Genomic DNA, 20,099 nt, shown 5'->3' on the forward strand with positions numbered 1-20,099 from the left:
GTGGTGGGAAGCTATGGTAGGACGGAGTAGTAGAGAGACCAGTAAGGAGACTACTGCAATTGTCTGAGCAGGAGGTGATGGTGGCCTGGGCCATCTGCAAACGGAGCCGTGAGCTCTGATTCTGGCTGTTCTGAGTAGACCTCTCTTGTTGATATAGTGTTGGGACAAGGGTGTGAAGCAAAGCAGAACTCCAGCGAGCAAGCAAGGACCGTGCTCCCCAAAGAGTGGTGGCTGGCTCCCGCCTTTGGTGCTGGGCTCCCAGCCTGAGCAGCCCGGGGAGAGCTGGGGCAGGAGTTAGATGGAGAAGGCATGGAACAACCCCTTCCTGTTCTCAGAGAAAGCTTAGCAGCGGAGCTTCGAGGGGGGTGGAGGTGGGTCAGGGGCTGGGAAGCAGGGAGGCTTGAAGGCAGAAGGGCTTCCGGGAGATGAGATGTGCTGCAACAAGCAGGAAAGGGCCTGGAGTTGGGCTGCCCTAGACTTTTAGTCTCTGGGTACTCGAACCAAGCCACCTAACCTGTCAGGGCCTCAGTTTACACATCTGTAAAGTGGGGCTCCTAGTTCCAGCTCTCTTCCTCAGAGCAGTCAAGAGATATTGATTTGCTTTTGCCTGGAAGTCTAGCAGCCTTTGAAAATGGACTCAGCCTTAAAGCAGGCTGATGGTGCCCCGGCCACCAAGGCCTCTGCACGGCTCAAACAGTGGCCTTTCCAGCGTTATTTAACAATAACCTCGGGGAGGCTGCAAAGCCCCTGAGAAGCCATGAGTGCTGTCAGGACACCGACCCTCCACCTCTGCAGAGTTCCTGCCCGTGGGCCTCCCAACGTCCTACTGCCAGGGTGGGCAAAAGGCTCCCTCTGCGGAGCTGGGGGGGGCGGGGGGGCAGTAGCCAGAGGAGGAGGCTTCCTGGGCCATCTGGAGCCTCTGGAACAGTGCAAAGAGAAGCCAAAGGTTCCTGCTGGAGGAAGCCAAAGAGCCAGGTGAGGCTCTCCATGGTGGCCTCATGTCTGACCTGCCAGACTTTATTCCCTCCTCAGTTCCCACAGCCTTCCTCATCGCGGGGACTGGAATCATCAGCCCCCAAGTACTCAGGGCCAAAGCCCACAGTTGTCTGTCCCCTCTTCCCTGCCCCTCCACATCCACCCACCACCAAGTCCCGGGAGCTCCCAAATCATCGGGCACGCGCCCACACCTCCCTCCGCAGCTACCACCCTGGGCCAAGGCCCCGGCGCGTTTCACCTGGCCACAAGGCAGCCTCCGGAGTAACCTTGGCCCCCTTCCCCCACCGGCAGCCAGCTGTCTCCCCTCGGCCCAAGCCCTCCCGTGGCTCCCATGGCAGCTGGGGGCCTGGTGCACTCTGGTCCCTCCCAGCCTCCTGACCACTCGCCTCTCCCTTCCTGCTGGTTCTGCGTGTGCCAGCCACGCTGCTTGCCCGCCATCCACCGAGCCTGCCAAAGCCTGGTCCTGCTCAGGCCTCTCCTCCGGTGTGCCTTCCTCCCAGAACGCTTTTCCCCACCTGATGACTGGTTACCTCTTGTCATTCAGGTTTCAGCCAAGTGTCCCCCTTCCAAGAGGCCTCTCTGGCCACCTAGCTAAATCCTTGTCCCCCAGTCAACTCCGGCCCATTACCCTTTCCTGTTTTCCGTGCAGCATCTTTTACTCTGAAATTTTGGTTTGTCCTCTTTGTTTATTGTCTGTTATCCGCCCCCCCCACCGTAAGTTCTGTATACAAGGGACCTCTTTCTTTTAACACCGTTTTAGTAGCTTTATTTTGATATAATTCATATACCATAAAATTCACCTTTTTAAAGTATACAATTCAGGGGGTTTGGTATCTTCACAGAGTTGTGCAGCCATCACCACGGTCTTCCAGAACATTCTCATCACCCCAAAAGTAACCCCGTAAACATTAGCAGTCAATCCCCATTCTGCTCTTCTCCAAGCCCCTGGCATCCATTACTCTGCTTTCTCTCTATGGATTTGCCTACTGAGGTGTTCTTTTTAAAGCATCTCCGTATCCCCAGGGAACACCCAGTGCTGGGAAGATGGGTTGGCCATGTCCCTATTTTACAGATGAGAAAACAGGCTCAGAACCCCTCAGGAAACTGACTTTCCCTTTTCCAAGCCTTGTGTCTAGGGTCTCCCCAGAGCTGGGCTACACTGGGGAGGCTGGAAACCCATCAGGAAAAGAAGGAATGAGGTGTGAACATCGAGTTGGGGGAGTTCCCTGGCTGCAGCCCATACCTGGGCCCTCTTGGCTGGGAGGTTCCTTTCCTGGGCAGGCCTGCTGACTGTGGATTCAGGGAATGTTCATGCCCTCAGTGCTGGTGGGCTGAGCTTAACTCTCTGCCTGGCCTGTGCCAGGGACAGACCAGTGCCACCCTCCCACAGGGGAACAGAGCAGGGACATCTGGGCAGGCAGGTAAGGGGAAGGTCCATCCCAGGACCTGGACACCCCCGAGGGCTGCGGGTAGCTGGTGTGGAAGGAGGGCCAAGTCAGGGGCAGCAGGGGGCCGTTTGTTGATGTCCAGCCTCCACCTCTTAGGAGCTCTGTGACTTTGGGCAAGTGACTGCACTTCTTTGGGCCTTCATTTCCTCATCTGTGAATGGTACCCATCCCCAGGTACCCCAGGGTTGCTGTGAGCCTGGGAGTCCATGTGGATGCACCCAACACACCATCGGGAACCACACGCAGGTTCCCTCCCTCCCTCCAGACCCCTGGCCGCAAGGAGTCAAGGCCCAGAAACACTGCTGTCAGAAGCTGAATGAGGGCCAAAGCCAGTGGCAGATTTCCTGACCCTTTGAAGCCTGTCTCTTCAACTGTAAACGAGGTTTAATAATCATTCCTCCCTCCCTGTGAGTGGTGAGGGCTAGGGGTGTGTAGTTATCAGCACCCTCTGGGCCTCAGACAGGGAAACCAGACAGGCTCCTTGTTACCCCCAAGCTGCCTTCCCTCCCAGGGCTGCTCTCATCCTGGCCTCTTTCATCTTAGGTTTAATTAGCCAGGCTGCCCCACCCCACAGTCTCTTGGGCGGGAGTCATCACTCCCATTTTATAGATGGGGAAACTGAGGCACCTAGAGGGAAGTGGTTTGGAGCTGCCGCCTGTGAGTCAACTATGGAGCCAGGGCCCAGAGGAGTTGGGACTGGGCTTTCCAGCTGGACCTGTCCCTCAGGGTGGATCCCTGTCTCCATCCCCCTGGCATCCCTGGCACCGCAGGCACCCAGACAGCCTCTTTTCCAGCTCTCTCTACCCCACCACTCCCTACCACCTCCCATCTGGAGGGCAGCAGGACGGGGTAGGGAGGGGCCTGCGAAGCTTGGAGAAAGGAGAGAAACTAGTTGGCAGCGCTAACATGGGGGCTCAGGTCTGTTTCATCTTCAAAGCCGCCTAATTAGAGCCCAAGGTGTTACTGTAGCCGCCTGTGGGGCCTGGACGCCCGCAGTTCTGGGCCCTGGAAGCCAGCGGTCAGTGGGGCATCTGCCGTGGGGGTCCCGGGCCCAGGAGACGCCGCTTGGTGAGCACCAGGCGAGCCCCCTGAGTGTCGCCAACCAGCTCCGATCCAGTCGTCTGGAATTCCAAGAGTGCTGGGTTCGTGGGCTGCTTGGCCCTAGGTCTTTAGTGGCGAAGTCTCCGTTTCCAGGTCCGTGCTAGGCATGCCGTGAACCCTGTGATCCACCGGGCCCTGCCACTCGGCACGTCTGCATCCCGTTGTTTCCCCGGCTTCATCCAGGATTATGGCCTTGCCCTGCCAGCTTTACACTGGCTCGGCTGGCCGCAACCCTTGCCGACTGTCGACTACTGGTATGGCCTAAGGCAAAGGTCAGCAGCTTCCGCCCGCGGTGACCCCGGCTCCGGCTCCGCGCCCCCAAGCCCAGCCGGTGGGGGGCCAGGGCCGGCGTCGGAGAAGCGAAGCCAAGCCCTGAGGCGCCCGCCCGACCGGTTCGGCCGGGGCTGCGAGGAGCACTTCCTGCGGGCGCTCTGGGACCGCACCTTGCACACCCCCCAGCGGACACCGTGGGAGCCCAGAGACCCTCACCCCACGCCCCCCCGCATGGTGCGGAGCGCCCGGGCGCCGGCGGGGGGCGCGCTGATTGCCATCGCGGGCGCGGCGGGCGCTGTCCCCTGGAAAGCCCTGGGATCGCAGCCCGCGCGCGGACGGGACCCCGGCATCCGGGAGCCCGGGCCCACCCAACTCCACCGCCTCTGCCCGGGCCTGAGGCGGTTTCGGGGAATGGGGGCCTGCGCGCAGCGGAACAGTTACTCAGCCCCAGCGAAACCGGCGAGTCGGCACCTGCTGGAGGGGCGGGAGGGAAGGCGGCGGCCCCGTTACGGCCCCGCCCCCGCCGCCCACGCGCCGCGCGCCCCGCCCCGCCGCGCGCCGCCGCCCGGAAGGAGCCGGCCGGCCCGAGCGCCCGCCGCGGCTGAGTCAGGCGAGGTGAGAGCGGCCGGCCCGTTACCGCGGGCGCCGGGGGCCGGGGCGGCGCTGTGGTTTCGGTGTCTGCAGCGGGCGGGCGGCCTAATGAGCTCTCGGCACGCACCCCGCGCCGGCGGCCCTGCCCCGCGGGAACCCGTTGTTGCCCGCTCTGGCGTCGCCCCCGAAACCTCTCGGTTTCATCTCGGGGTCCGGGCGCTGGGTCCCCGCTGGCGTCTGCGCGTGGCAGGGGGCGGCTGGGATTTGCGAGGCGGCCCTGGGGTGACGGAGGCCCCTTCGGGGTGCGCACAGGTGCTCGGGCGCCCTCTGGCGGCCGCGGGCCTGACCTTCCCTCGCTTCTTTGCAGGGACCTGGGTGCTGGACCATGGGACCCCTGAGCCGGGAAACCTGGGCCCAGCGCCTGGGCGCCTTCCGGGCCAGCCCGTCCGCCTTCATGGCCGGTCCCGAGGGTGAGGATCTGGGTCGTGACCTGCTGAACGAACTGAGAAGTGAGAAGCTGAGCGAACAGACCAAGGTAGGCCCTGTGTGCACCCCCTGCCCTGGCCCATCTTGTCACCTCAGCCCACCGCGCCCTGAACCTCACTTTCGTGATTCCCACCCAAATCCCCCATCCCCAGGTTTCCTTGCTGGCCCTGAGCCTGGAGTACCCAGCCCAGCTGTGGCCGGATGCCGCTGCGGCCGAGGCAGCCGCCACCTCCCTGTTGGACACCTTGGTCCTTCTGCCCCCACGGCCCTCAGCCCTGCGGCGGCCCCTGCTGCTGGCGGCCACCACAGCCCTGGCGGCCGGAAATGCGCTGGGCCCCACCTCGGGAGCCTCCCGCCGGCTCCTGCCCCTACTTCTTGGCTTGGCCTCGGGCCGCGATCTGGGCCGAGGCTTTGGCCCCGCCTCGGAGCAGCGCCCCCTGCAGGCCACAGCGTGTGAGTGCCTGCGGGAGCTGGAGAGCTGCAAGCCTGGGCTGCTGGGGGGCTGCCTGGGGCTGCTACGGAGCCTGCTGGGGCAGGAAGGCCCGGTCCAGCCGCTCAGCCTGCTGCTGGCACTTGCTCTGCGCAACACCTTGGTGATACAGGCCAGGGCGAGGGCCGGCCTGCAGGGCCTGCTCGTGGCCGGGGATATGCCCGCGGCAGGTGGTCCCTGGAACTGGACACTAGCTGAGGAGGGGGATGCCAACCTTCAGCCCCAGGCACCTAGCTGGCCGGCTGCCGAGGAGGAGGAGTGTGGCCTAGCAGTGCTGGAGCCCAGTCCTGAGGAGGCCCGGGAGCTGCGGGCTGCTGTGGCCCAGCTTCTGGACACTTCCTACCTGCTCACTCCTGTGGCTCAGGCCCAGCTTCTGTGGCTGCTGGGCTGGGCTTTGCGGGGGCTTCGGGGACAGCCACCAGTGCTCTTCAAGCCACAGTTGGTACGGCTGCTGGGCACGGCCCAGCTGACGCTGCTGCATGCCGTTCTGGCGCTCAAGGCAGCCTTTGGTGAAGCCCTGTTCACGGCCCAGGATGAGGCCTTGCTTCTCCGCCGGCTCACCTTGGCTGCCCAGCACCCAGCCCTGCCCCTGCCCGCCCATCTCTTCTACCTGCACTGCCTGCTGAACTTCCCTGAGAACTGGCCTCTAGGCCCCACAGGAGAGGAGACGGCCCCCTTGCTGCTAGGGCCCCGGCTGTGCCGTGGCCTCCTGCCCAGTCTCCTGCATGACCCGTCAGCCCTCCTGGCCCACCTGCATCTGCTGTGCCTGCTCTGTGCGGAAGATGAAGAAAAGGAGGAGAAAGGCCAGGATTGGTGTCCCCGGCATTACCTGGGGGAGCTGCTGGCTGGCCTGCGGCAGAGGGCAGCCCTGCATGGGGGCCCCCGGGCCTTGGCCACTCTCTGCTTCCAGGCCTCCTACCTGGTGGTTCACTGCCTAGCCACGCAACCTACGGTGCTGACACCCTTGACCCATGGACTGGCCCGGCTGTACCGAGCCCGGCCTGCGCTGGCTCCCCATTTTGTGGATCTCTTGGATAGGGTGGGCCCTGAACTGGGGGAGCCCCTGAGAACGGCGTTGCGGCAGGAAGTGGTGTCCAGGCCGGGCAGGGACGAGGCCCTTCGTTGGCACCTGCAGATACTGTCCAAAGTGGCAGATGGGAAGGCTCCAAGTGCCACCCTAGGCTTCCTGCGTGCGGCGGCGGCCCACTGCACGGACTGGGGCCTCCAGCAGGCACTGCTGCAGGTCTGCCGGGCTTTGCTGCGCGCGGGGGTCGGGGAAGGCCTGGCCGACTTGCTGCAGGCACTGGCCAGACATTTGGAAGACCCTGATGGGCGGGACCACGCACGCCTCTACTACATCCTCCTGGCCCACCTGGCAGGGCCCAAGCTGGGGGTGGCCCTGGGCCCCTCGCTGGCCGCCCCAGCATTGACCTCCTCTCTGGTGGCCGAGAACCAGGGCTTTGCCGCAGTGCTGATGGTGCAGGAGGCCCCGGCCCCGATGCGGCTAAGTGTGGGGCCCCGCAGAGCGGCCGGCCCAGTCCCAGTGCTGCAGCTCCAGGTGGAGGTGCTGGAGCCGCTGTACTCCGTGGAGCTGCGCTTCCGCGTAGAAGGACAGCTCTATGCACCCCTGGGTGCGGTTCACGTGCCCTGCCTGCTCCCGGGCCGCCCCTGCCGGCCTCTGCACCTGCCGCTGCAGCCCCGTCGCCCGGCTCCCGCACAGCTGGCCGTGCGCGCCCTGTTCGCCACCCCCGCTGGCCTCACGTGCCACGCCCACCTGCCGCCCCTGCCTGTGAACTTTGCCGACCTTTTCCTACCTTTCCCCCGGGCCCCTGACGGGGACAAGCAGGGCTTCTTTGAGGAGCTCTGGGACTCCTGCCTGCCAGAGGGCGCCGAGAGTCGCCTCTGGTGCCCTCTTGGGCCACAGGGGCTGGAGGCCTTGGTGGCCCGCCACCTGGACCCCTTTGTGGTGGTGGCCCAGCCCCCCACCAGCTACCATGTGGCCATCCGCCTGCCCCCAGCCTCGAGGCTGTTGTTGCGACTGGAGGCGGCCCAGGGGGACGGAGTGCCCGTGGCCCTGCGGACTGACGACTGGGCCGTGCTGCCCCTGGCCGGGGACTACCTCCGTGGGCTGTCAGCCGCCGTCTGAACCGGGAGGCCAGGCCAGACCCTGAGCCGGTCTTGCCCAAAGGAGGGCACCGAGGGCCAGGAGACAGTCCTGCGGCTCCTTTCTCAAAAAAAAAAAAAAAAAGTTAGATTCACCAATGACCTTCACTGGTTGGTTTTCTTTTGAGCCCTGGATGGGGGGCATGCACACGGGGATGGGGGAGGAGAGGCTCCAGGAAAACTTCCAGACTAGGAACCCCCGTACTGCAGGGCTCCAAAGTTTCTTCCTGCTGGGCAAGTGGGAGAAAAAATATCCTTGTCTCTACTTCCCAGAGAGGGTCAGGCCTTGGCCCAAAGCCATGCAGCAACTTAGGAACATGGGAGCTGGCCTTGGGCTTCCTCACCTGGGGACCAGGGCTCTTCAGTGCCAGAGCTTTGCGGGGTCCCTGCCCCGGTGAGCTCAGGCTGGCTAGGACGATGGTCCAAAGTCCAGAAACAGGAGGCTGCAGGGGTCCGGTGGCCCCCTCCTGGGGAGGGGGGCTCCCCGTGCTGCGTTGATTGGAGCCAGTTCTAGGAAGGGTCCATCAGTATAGTTTCGGAGCCGAGAGAGAGAGAGGCCCCACGGAGTGGGCTACAACGAGGCTGACTTTTCCTCACCCCAACCCCACCTGTGGACTTAAGAATCTTCTAGGTAAGACAAACTCGTCCCCCTTGGCCTTTTTCCAAATACGTGAGATTCTTTGGGTTCAAACGTATTGAGGCCATCTCTACTGCCAGGCACCAAGCTGGTATTTTCCACAGACGATGCCTCACGTCATGCTTGCGACAGCTCAGCAGGGCCCCACAGATGCGGAAATCTGTAGGCCAGAGGGGCTGAATGATTTTCCTGTGGTCACCCACCTGGTTAGTAATTGTGTTTTGTCATCCCGGAGCAGGTTTCCATTACCACACTGTCAGAAGGAAGAGCTGCGTGGGCCAGAGGGCCACAGGGTCCCCAGGCCTCTCTGCCCTGGGCCAGCCTTCAGGCGGTTGCAGGAGCTGCAGTCGGCAGTGCTGGGCCCAGAAGGACCTAACTTCTGTGGCCCCTGCCTCTCGGGCTCCCAGCGCATAGGTTCCTGTGGGCCATTCCTGCCCCTCCTGATTGCGGCAGGACAGGAAAGGGGAGCAGGGCCTGGGACAAGTGGGGCTCTTCCGGGTCAGGTCAAAAGGTCTGTCCTGAGTTTGAGGTACAGCAGTCAGTCGTGTGATCTGGGCCAGCCATGGCAAATCAGGAAGGGGTTGGTTCCAGGAAACCAGCTTGTCTAGCTGTTTGTGGCAGAAAGGGAGTGAAGATGACTGACTACTTCCACGGTGGCTGGGAAGGCCAGAGGAGAGGGCCTCCGGGAGCCAGCCCCGGCACTGCTGAGTTCCAGAATGCACCGCCCTGCCTGCAGTCCAGCTCCTCTCAGCACCAGGTGCTGGGCGCAGACCCTGGAAGGTGGGTGCAGCTGCCAGCAGGGCCTCCTGACCCCCCACAGCGCCGGCGTGCTGGCACCCTACAGAAAGGCTGAGCTCCCAAAGCTGCCATAGAGCCTCGGCCTTCAGAGGGCATCCAGTGAGTGGGCCGGATGTCTCCCACAGACCTCCAGCACAGGGAAGTCTGGAAAACGTGCCTGTTTCTTTTTGCCCTCAGATGCAGGAGGTAGGGTTAATCCTTAGCCTAAGATTAAGATCACTGGCCTGTGTAGGGACTCACCAGCCATCCTTTTGTTCATCCGGCTAGCCATCCATGCATCCACCCACCTCTCCAGTGCTGGGCCCCAGATGACCCCCAACTTCCCCATCCCCACCACACATCTGCCACAGTGGGCGTCATAAATGTCCCCTCATGTGTGTCTGTGACAGTTTCCCTAGGATACACACAAGGAGCAGAATTGCTGACTCATAAGGCATGCATATGCTTTATCGGACTAAGAGATGTCTGAGTAATTAAAGTTTTCATTTTTTATTTATTTTTTTAAAAGACTTTTATTTATTTGACAGAGATAGAGAGCGAGCACAAGTAGGCAGAGTGGCAGGCAGAGGGAGAGGAAGAAGCAGGCTCTCCGCTGAGCAGGGAGGCAGACGTGGGGCTTGATCCCAGGATCCTGGGATCATGACCCGAGCCGAAGGCAGCCGCCTAACCAACTGAGCCACCCGGGGCCTCTGAGTAATTAAAGTTTTTAGTTTTGCATCCTCTCAGTATGCCTAGGAAAGTAGGGATGGACATGAGCGAACCAGCTCACGACATCCACCACAGTCCACCCCTTTGCCTGCTCCACGTCCACATACCCCTGCTCATACTTCAACCTGAAGGTCGTAGCAACAACAACCTGCTCCCACAACAACCCGTCCTACAACCAAGACTTCTTGCCAAAAGGGAAGACTCCAATTTCCATTGATCACTGGCCACCTGTCTGGACATTCACAATGTTTTCCAGCTGCTGGTTCTCCACTTCCTGGTACATTCATACCCTTCCCCACCTCCCTGAGGTTAGGCCCGGCCATGAGACCAGCTCTGGCTACTGAAATGGAGAGTGTTGGTTCTGGGGCAAGACATTCACTGCTAGCACTCAGCCCCCTGGCCCTCTCCCGCCCTGGCATGGCCGTGGTGGAAATGTTCATGGATGTGGATGTGCTCCATAGTTGGGTCACAATCCTGTCTTGGTATCCTTTACCAAAGGCACTGGACTAAGAAGGCAATCATTAATAACACACACTTTTTATGACACAAGAGGAAAGACATGGGCAGGGATAGTTGTTAAGCTATATTTTACTTGCAAGGAAGAAAGTATTGTGTAATGAGTTACAAGGCCACAATGGGGGCTTCCAACTTTCACAAATAAGAACATTGTACAGGGTGTCCAGTTAACTTCAAAGAAACAACAGATGATTTTTTTTTCATATCAGTATGTATGTCCCAAACATTAGGACATACTTTTACCCAAAAAAGAAAAATAGTTGTTTCTCTGAAACTCATATATAATCAGTCATCCTGTATTTTATCTCTCCACCCTAGGTTGGTATTTATAACTTATTTCTTCTACGATCCATTATATATGTGTGTGTGTGTGTGTGTGTGTGTATATATATATATATATATATTTTTTTTTTTTTCCTTCAAGGCTCTTTACATGGTAAGGTAACCTTCATCCCTGAGAAGTCTGAATCCTTGGTAAGTCTGCCGCCTGTGTTGAGTGTCTTTAGTTCTTTGAGTCCTGGGAACTCCCCCTCTCCACTGTGTGACCACGGCAATTTCTTCCTTGCTCATCAGGACCAATCATCCTTTCAGAGCTGTTGGTTCCAAGGCATGAAAAGGGCAAAATGACAAGGTAGTGGTCTCCCCTTCCAGTTCAAAAGAACCAGTGCTTTGTCCATTAGCATTCACTCTTGGGTACCAAGGACTCTAAACCAGCAAGGCCCAAAACTGGAGGGAAGAGAAGCGAATATTTTGAGAGAGACTTCCAATAGCAGCGCAGGTTCTCATCCCCCCCCCCAAAATAATCTGGCATAAAGACAAGAGAAAGATGTAATTACACAAAACCAAAATGCTCAAACTTAAAAGGACCTGTAAGTAAAAACAAACAAAAAACAAGGGACAGCGCACCATCTCCTACGTCCCCGTCCCAGCCCCACCTGGCACGGGCTCCGGGCAGACTGGCAGAGAGAAACTAGGAGAAGAGGGGAGCTAGTAATGGCTGACGCTTGATGGAAGACCTCCCAGAAAGACTGAGTCCACCTGAAGTCTGAAAATGTGAAGACATGTCCAGAGTAGGTCAGAGGGAGAGATTTCAAAGTACATGGTGATTTGACTGGACAGTCTTTGAAACACACAGATTCGGGGAGAGCGAAGGGCAAAAAGGAAGGGAGAAGTGCCTTTTGGCATTTGGCCATCAAAGGGGAAGCAAATGGAGAAATTTCATGGCTCTGCAAGACAAAAGAACAAAATCAAAGGACCCACAACTCCTTCCCCACTCTCCAAACAAACAAATCCATGAAAGCATCTGGACTCTGCCGAGCTGATAGAAGAGGGAGCATTAAACTTGGAATAAAACACCCAGCACCGCAAAAATGAGCAAGAAAAGATTAACAGGTTTATATGGAGTCATTGCAAAATATCAAAAAAGGAATTTCATTGCATATCAACCAAGGAAAATTTACACACACCCCTGAATAAACAGCCACAAAACATAAGAAAGCTGAACACAGCACTATAAACAGAGCTACATATACTTAAAACAAGTGTTTGAAGATATGCAAAATCACCCAGAATGAGAAATTTTGAAAGGAATGGAAATAGATAAAACCCAGGAAAAGAATGAGGAAGGTTGACTGAACTCAGGAGAAAATTGGAAGAAACAGACAAAATTATCCAGAAATACAGATTACATTGTAAGATGCCCAAGGGAGAATGGACTCAAATAAATGTATAATAAGGGACATTGAAGAGAGACAGAAAAACAACCAAGAAAATGAGATAAAGAAGTAGAAGTCAGAACAAAATAATGGTAGAAGATGGCAAAGAAGGAATCCCATTTGCATTAGTGGAGTCTTAGAAGAAAAACCAAACAGTGAACCAGAACTGATAATTAACACCATAAGAAAACTTTCCAAGAGCAAAAAATCTGCACATTGGAAGAGCCCACTGGGAACCTTGGAAAATTAGAACAATCAACGTTGGGACATATCCTCATAAAACTATTAGATTTCAAAATATTTTTTAAAAAGAATTCTCAAGGGGTGCCTGGGTGGCTCAGTTGGTTAAGCTTCCAACTCTTGATTTCAGCTCAGGTCATGATCTCAGTGAGGTCGGCCTCTGCGCTGGGCGTGGAGCCTGCTTAAGATTTTCTTTCTCCCTCTCCCCTTGCCCCCTCTCCCACTGGCTCCTGTGCTCGCTCACTCTCTCTCTCTCAAAAAAAACAAAAAGCGCTCAAGATCCTCAGGAAGAAAGATCAAATAACTTACAAAGGCAAAAGAATCAGAATGGCATCAGATTTTTAAAAGCCAACATACAAAGCAATACAGCAATGAGACAGCTTTTTTTAAACATTCTGTTTTTTAAAGTGTGAACCAAGAATTTTGTATTCAAACAAGTTGTCCTTCAAGTATCAAGGCCATAGGAAACAGTTTTCTGTTTTTCAACAAGTACTTCAGGAATTCGGCACCCATGAGCCAATCTGAAAGAGAATGCACTTCATCCAACCAAGAGATGATGAATATCTGTGGATATGACCTAAGGCTAAAACAAAGGTGGCATGAGGGTAAATAAGTAAAAATGTTTTATATTGTGATAGCTCATGTAATTAATGTAATTAAAAACGTGGGAGGGGCGCCTGGGTGGCTCAGTCGTTAAGTGTCTACCTTCCGCTCAGGTCGTGATCCCAGGGTCCTGGGATCAAGCCCCGCATTGGGCTCCCTGCTCTGTGGGAAGCCTGCTTCTCCCTCTCCCACTCCCCCTGCTTGTGTTCCTGCTCTCACTGTCTCTCTCTCTCTGTCAAATAAATAAATAAAATCTTTAAAAAAAAACGTGGAAGAAGAGAGAAGAAGGGAAATAGGATAAAGCTCACTGGTGGTGGTATGGGTGACTCTCAGCTCCAAATTCACTCTCATTGGCTGCTCTGTGAAAATAAATCTGGGCCCTTTAAATATTGGTCTCGGCCAGCTGGCTCATTATTAAGCTTGGTCGGCAGAGGGCGCAGAGGAGCCACTGCAGAAGGTAGTTTGCGGTCCACCGTCTGCAGGACTCACCAGGACAACCTCCTGCAGCTTCTCCAGTACCGGAGGCTCCAGGGATCAAGCGACTCCAGCACCCATGGTTTTGCCTGCACCAGCCTCCTCTCGCGCATGCCAGCCAGCAGTCAGCAGCTTCCCAGCACCTCACCTTGGACAGTTTTGCAGCAAACTATCTCGAGTGAGAGGGGCGCCTGGGTGGCGTTGGTTAAGCGGCTGCCTTCAGCTCTGGTTGAGATCTGGGATCCTGGGAACCAGCCCCACGGCGGGCTCCCCGCTCAGCGGGGAGTCTGCTTATCCCTCCGCCCCTCCCCCTGACTTGTGCCCTCTCTCTCTCAAATCAATCAATCAATCTTAAAAAAAAAAAAGTATCTCCAACGAGACACCTCCCCATAAACAGGCTTCCCTGGCACCCTACAGAATGGTTTTCCAGCAAGTTCCACCAGCACAGCACCACAGTAACTTCTCTGTCACCCTGTGAGCCACAGGCATGCTGTGTCCAGCTGGATCTGGATCTCAGACTTGTGGGTAGGAAGGGAGGTGCTCTTCCGGGCACAGCGTTGCTGTAAATGGGGGGTGGGGGGGCTGCTTCCTGTATCTTCTATTTCTATATGCTTTAGAGTTCTCTTTTCCTATTACTGGCCAATGCCTTGTACTTCAGTCCCCTGTTATAGTTAATAATTCTTTATATTAAACTTCCCCCATTCAAATGACTGTGTGATTTCTCTCCTGATTGGGCCCTGATAAAACAGGCAATAGGTGGGAGTTAAAGGTATCAGTAAAAATGAATAAGCCAGACAAAGTTTTGAAACTGAGGGGTTTTTTTTTTAAAGGTATAAATACAATGGTAAACACTAGACCAGAAAATGTAAGTCTTCCTATTTATCTTATAAATTAAAGATCAAAGACTAGGAGCGCCTGGATGGCTCAGTTGGTTGAGCATCCAACTCTTGATTTCGGCTCAGGGCATGATCTCAGGGTTGTGAGATCCCACACCCCACCCCCACCCCCACTCAGCGTGGAGTCTGCTTGAGATTCTCTCTCTCCCTCTGCCTTTGCTCCTTTCCCTGCACACACTTTCATTCTAAATAAATAAATAAATAAATAAAATCTTTAAAAATTATATCAAAGAATATACACCTCATAGAGAAAGAAATGTCAGAACCAGAAAAGACCCCAAATCGCCAAAGTAACGTTGAAAAGGAAAACCAAAGCTGGAGGCATCATAATTCTGGACTTCAAAGGATATTACAAAGCTGTAATCATCAAGACAGTATGGTACTGGCACAAAACCACATAGATCAGTGGAATAGAATAGAGAACCCAGAAATGGACCCAGAACTATATGGTCAACTAATCTTTGACAAAGTAGGAAAGAATATGCAGTGGAAAAAATGACAGTCTCTTCAACAAATGATGTTGGGAAAATTGAATAGCAACATGTAGAAGAATGAAATTGGAACACTTTCTTACACCATACACTAAAATAAATCCAAAATGGATGAAAGACCTAAATGTGAGAGAGGAATCCATCAAAATCCTAGAGGAAAACACAGGCAGCAACTTCTTTTACCTCAGCCATAGCAACTTCTTACTAGACACATCTCCAGAGGCAAGGGAAACAAAAGCAAAAATGAACTATTGGGATTTCATTAAGATAAAAAACTTCTGCACAGTGATGGGAACAATCAACAAAACTAAAAGGCAACCAACAGAATGGGAGAATATATTTGCAAATGACATGTCAGATAAAGGGCTAGTATCTAAAATCTATAAAGAATTTATCAAACTCAACATCCAAAAAATAATTTCCCAGTTAAGAAATGGGCAGAAGACATGAACAGACATTTCTCCAAAGAAGGTGAACAATCGGCTAACAGACATTTGAAAAAAATGGCCAACATCACTCATCATCAGAGAAATACAAATCAAAACCACGAGATACCACCTCACAATTGTCAGCACGGGTAAAATTAACAAGTCAGGAAATGACAGATGTTGGCGAGGATACAGAGAAAGGGGAACCCTCTTACACTGTTGGTGGGAATGCAAACTGGTGCAGCCACTCTGGAAAACAGTACGGTGGTTCCTCAAAAAGTTAAAAATAGAACTATCCAGGGCGCCTGGGTGGCTCAGTCGGTTAAGTGTCCGACTCTTGATTTTGGCTCAGGTCATGATCTCATGGTCGTGAAATCAAGCCCCGAATGAGGCTCTGCACTCAGCAAGGAGTCTGCTTGAGATTCTCTCTCTCCCTCTCCCTCGGCGCCTCCCCCTGTTCTCTCTCCCAAATAAATAAATAAATTCTAAAAAAAAAAAAATAATGGAACTACCCTATGACCCAGCAATTGCTCTACTAGGTATTTATGCAAAGAATATAAAAAATACCAATTTGAAGAGGCACATACACCACAATGTTTACAGCAGCAATGTCTACAATAGCCAAAGTATGGAAAGAGCTGAAATGTCCATTGGCTGATGAGTGGATAAAGAAGATGTGGTGTATATATATACAATGGAATATTACTTGGCCATCAAAAAAAGAATGAAATCTTGCCATTTGCAAGTTGGGCTCTGACTGTGGGGAGAGTGGCCACTTCATCCTGACTCCATCAGTGAAAGAGGTATGCACTAACCTTCCAAGTACCTACATTTGTGCATAACTTATTGGGTGGTCAAGCCTGGTAAAACGGTCCAGATGAACATGTGATTCTTTTAAATGTCAAAGATTTTTGTATAGAAAAAAAATCCATGATGTGGATGGACCTAGAGAGCATTATGCTAAGCGAAATAAGTCAGTCAGAGGAAGACAAATACCATATGATTTCACTCATGTGGAATTTAAGAAACAAAACAGACGAACATAGGGAAAGGGAAGGAAAAATAAAATAAGATAAAAACAGAGAGGGAGGCAAAACATAAGAGACTCTTAACTATAGAGAACAAACTGAGGGTTGCTGGAGGGGAGGTGGGTGGGGGATGGGCTAAATGGGTGATGGGGATTAAGGAGGGCACTTGTGATGAGCACTGGGTGTTTTACGTAAGCGATGAATCACTAGATTCTACTCCTGAAACTAATACTACACTATACGTTAACTAATTTGAATTTAAATAAAATCTTGGAGGAAAGAAATAGCAAATATAACAAACATAAAATATTATGAAGGAGAGTTAAGACCAAACATACCAATTATATTGATAAATGTAAATGTAAGGCTTAACTCGCCTATTTTTTTTTAAGTTTTCAGTAGGGCTCAAATAGCAAGACCCAACTATGTGTTACCTACCAGAGAAACACCTAGAGCAACATGATTCAGAGAAACTAAAGATGAGGGGATGGACAAAGGTATACCAGGTAAAAGGAAACAATAAAAAATCAAAGGTAATGTTCTTGATATAAAGCAAAGTAGAATTCAAGTTGCAAAGCATTAAACATGACAAAAATATTTGGAATTTGATCATTGTGGTGGTTTCACAATCTTGTGAATATATTAAAATGACTAGATTTTATACTTTAAAGGGGTGAATTTTATGGTCTTTGAATTATATATCAATATGGAATTTTCTAATGATGGCAACTTTTTCAACGTATGAAGGCAGTGAATTTGAAGGAGCTCTCAATGGCCAAGCCTGGAACGAGTTAAGTAAGAAAATAATGATAATAATGGATTAAAACCTATAGAATGAGTAAATATCCATGAGCCCATGTTGCTATAAGTAAGTAATTGAATGAATAAATGAGGGAAAAGGGAAAGCTCTAGAATTCCAATTAATTAGGGGCACCTGGGTGGCTCAGATGGTTAAGCATCTGCCTTTGGCTCAGGTCATGATCCCAGGGTTGTAGGATCGAGTCCCGCATCGGGCTCCCTGGTCGGTGGAGAGCCTGCTTCTCCCTCTCCCTCTGCTGCTCTCCCTGCTTGTGCTCTCTCGCTCTGTCAAATAAAATATTTAGAATTCCAATTAATCAATGTCGAAGGAATGCCAGAAATAGAATCACCACTAGACAAACATCATAGTAGTAATAGCTTCAGGCAATCATCAGTGAATTCTTAAATAGTGGGAAAAGTGTGATAAGGGACAGATTATTTGCAGAGTCTCAAAATATCTCCCTATAAGATACTTATGAATTATAAAATAAAATATAGTAACTCTGGAGGGGAGAACTCTGACAGACACCACCTTCACCAAGTGATTAGAGTTAACATACCAGTAATATGTGATGGGGCATCTGGCTGGCTCAGTCCAAGGAGTGTGCAACTCTTGATCTTGGGGTTGTGGGTTCGAGTCCCATGCTGTGTATAGAGATTACTTCAAAATAAAATCTTTAAAAAAAAAGTGCAATGATATGTTGATGGAGAAAGGCACAATAGTGTTTCTGTGGTATTCTTGTCCACTTCTCCTTCTGGACCCCTACCAATGGGCTGTAATGATATAGCATTCTATGTCCATTTGGTACCAGCTTATGATGCACACCACCTGTAAGCCCAGTTGGTACCAGCTTATGATGTACACCATCTGTAAGCCCGGCTTAAACTTTTTATTCTTCAGCTAGTTGGTCATAGAGAACTACCCATGAGGTCAAATACATAGTAAGCTGGAGACTTGACTGCAAAGAAGAAGTGGGACCCTGGGGGGCAGGAAGAGTTAACTTCAAGAAATTATAGGGACATGTGAAATGAATGGCAGCAATGTAACAAGGGAATGTTACAAGCAGAAACTGGGAATACTTTGTTACAAAGTACCTATAGTGTTATTTGAAAGCAGGCTTAGATGAATTATAAACATATATTGCAAACTCTAGGGCAACAAATAAAAAAAATTTTTTTTAGGGTGCCTGGGTGGCTCAGTCCTTAAGCGTCTGCCTTCGGCTCACATCATGAACCCAGAGTCCTGGGATCGAGCCCCGTGGGAGGCCTTCTTCTCCCTCTCCCACTCCCGCTGCTTGTGTTCCCTCTCTCGCTGTGTCTCTCTCTGTCAAATAAATAAAATCTTTAAAAAAATTTTTTTTATGTATAATTGATATACTAAGAGAGGAGAGAAAATGGAGTCATATGAAATGCCAGTTAAAGGCAGAGAAGGCGGGGGTGCCTGGCTGGCTCAGTCAGTAGAACGTGTGACTCTTTTATCTCAGGATTGTAAGTTTGAACCCCATATGGAGATCACCTTAAAAAAAAAGAATAAAGTATTTTTTTAAAAAAGATTTGTTTATTTGAGAGAAAGAAAGAGAGAGGTGAAGGGCAGCAGGGGAGGGAAAGATAAACCCAAGCAGACTCTGCTCAGCATGGAGCCCGACACAGGGCTCCATCCCACGACCCTGAGACCATGTCCTGAGCTGAAACCAAGAGTCGGATTCCCAACGGACTGGGCCACCCAGGCACCCCAAAGAATAAAATCTTAAAAAAAAATAAAATAAAATAAAGGCAGAGAAAAGAGGGGAAGATTTTTTAAAAAGTGCCACAAATAAAACAATGAAAACATGGTTCATATTAATCCAACCATATCAATAATCACTTTCATTGTGAGTATGCCAATTAAAAGACAGAGACTGTCACCATGGATTTAAAAAAAAGACCAAACTATATGTTGTCTACAAGAGACCCACGTTAAATATAAAGATACAGGGAGAATAATAGTAAAGGGATGAAGACAGATATACCATGCTGACACTGATCCAAAGAAAGCTGGACCAGCTATGTTAAATTCAGACAAAGCAGGCTTCAGAATAAGGAAAAATATCAGGGATAAAGAGGGGCATTATAGAAAGATAAAGGGGTCAATTTTCCAAGAAGACCTAACAATGCTTAATGTGTATGTAATGTACCTAACAACAGAGCTTCAAGATGTATGAGGCAGGGGCATCTCGGTGGTTCAATTGGTTAAGCGTCTGATTCTTTATTTGGGCTCAGGTCATGATCTCAGGGTCGTGAGATCCAGCCCCGCGTTGGGTTCTGTGCCAGTTGTGGAGCCTGCTTAAAATTCTCTCTCTTGGGGCACCTGGGTGGCTCAGTCATTAGGCGTCTGCCTTCGCCTGAGGTCATGATCCCAGGGTCCTGGGATCGAGCCCCGCATCGGACTCCCTGCTCGGCAGGAAGCCTGCTTCTCCCTCTCCCACTCCCCCTGCTTGTGTTCCCTCTCTCACTGTGTCTCTCTCTGTCAAATAAATAAAATCTTAAAAAAAAATTTCTCTCTCACCCTCTCCCTCTGCCCCTCCCCACTCCCTCTCTTAACAAAAAAAATATGAGGCAAAAACTTGGTAGAAGTGAAAGGAGAAACAGACAAATGCACTGCTTGTGGGAGACTTCAACACCTTTTTATCAGTAAATGCCAGATCAAGGAGGCAGAAAATCAGTATTGATGTGGTTGAACTGAACAGTACCATTAATCAACTGGATTTAATTATAGAATACTTCTATAGATTATAGAATATTGCACTCAACAGCAGCAGAATACATGTTCTTCTCAAGTGCAGTGGAACATTCACCAAGAAAGACCACATTTGGGGCCATAAAACACACCTTAACAAATTTAAAAGAATAGAAATCTGTTCTTCAACCACAGTGGAATTAAACTAGAAATCAATGACAGAAAGATTGCGGGAAAATTCTCAAATATTTGGAGACTAACTAACACCCTTTAAATAACACATGGGTCAAAGAAGTTTCAAGAGAAAATTTTAAATATCTTGAATTAAATGAAAATAAAATATAACTTGTCAAAATCTGTGGGATTCAACGAACGTTCTACTTAGAGTGAGGTTTATGGTATTGAATTCATATTTTAGAAAAGAAGATAGCTCTAAAACGAATAATCTAAGCTCCTGCTTCACGAAACTAGAGAAGGAAGAGGAATATAAGCCTAAAGCAAGC

General features: G+C 51.7%; 1 protein-coding gene across 1 annotated transcript; it reads left to right on the forward strand.

The window, feature by feature from the left end:
- The first annotated feature begins 4,375 nt into the window (after positions 1–4,375).
- On the forward strand, positions 4,376–7,639 carry AP5B1 (adaptor related protein complex 5 subunit beta 1). The gene is made up of 3 exons (XM_025879296.2): positions 4,376–4,433; positions 4,777–4,944; positions 5,048–7,639. Exons 2-3 carry the CDS (start codon positions 4,795–4,797, stop codon positions 7,529–7,531), a joined length of 2,634 nt encoding a protein of 877 aa, XP_025735081.1. The 5' UTR covers positions 4,376–4,433; positions 4,777–4,794; the 3' UTR covers positions 7,532–7,639.
- Positions 7,640–20,099: the final 12,460 nt, after the last annotated feature.

Source organism: Callorhinus ursinus, unplaced genomic scaffold (assembly GCF_003265705.2).
Source record: "Callorhinus ursinus isolate GAN/ISIS: 27379988/994484 unplaced genomic scaffold, GSC_fseal_2.0 scaffold51, whole genome shotgun sequence".
Classification (NCBI taxonomy): Eukaryota; Metazoa; Chordata; class Mammalia; order Carnivora; family Otariidae; genus Callorhinus; species Callorhinus ursinus.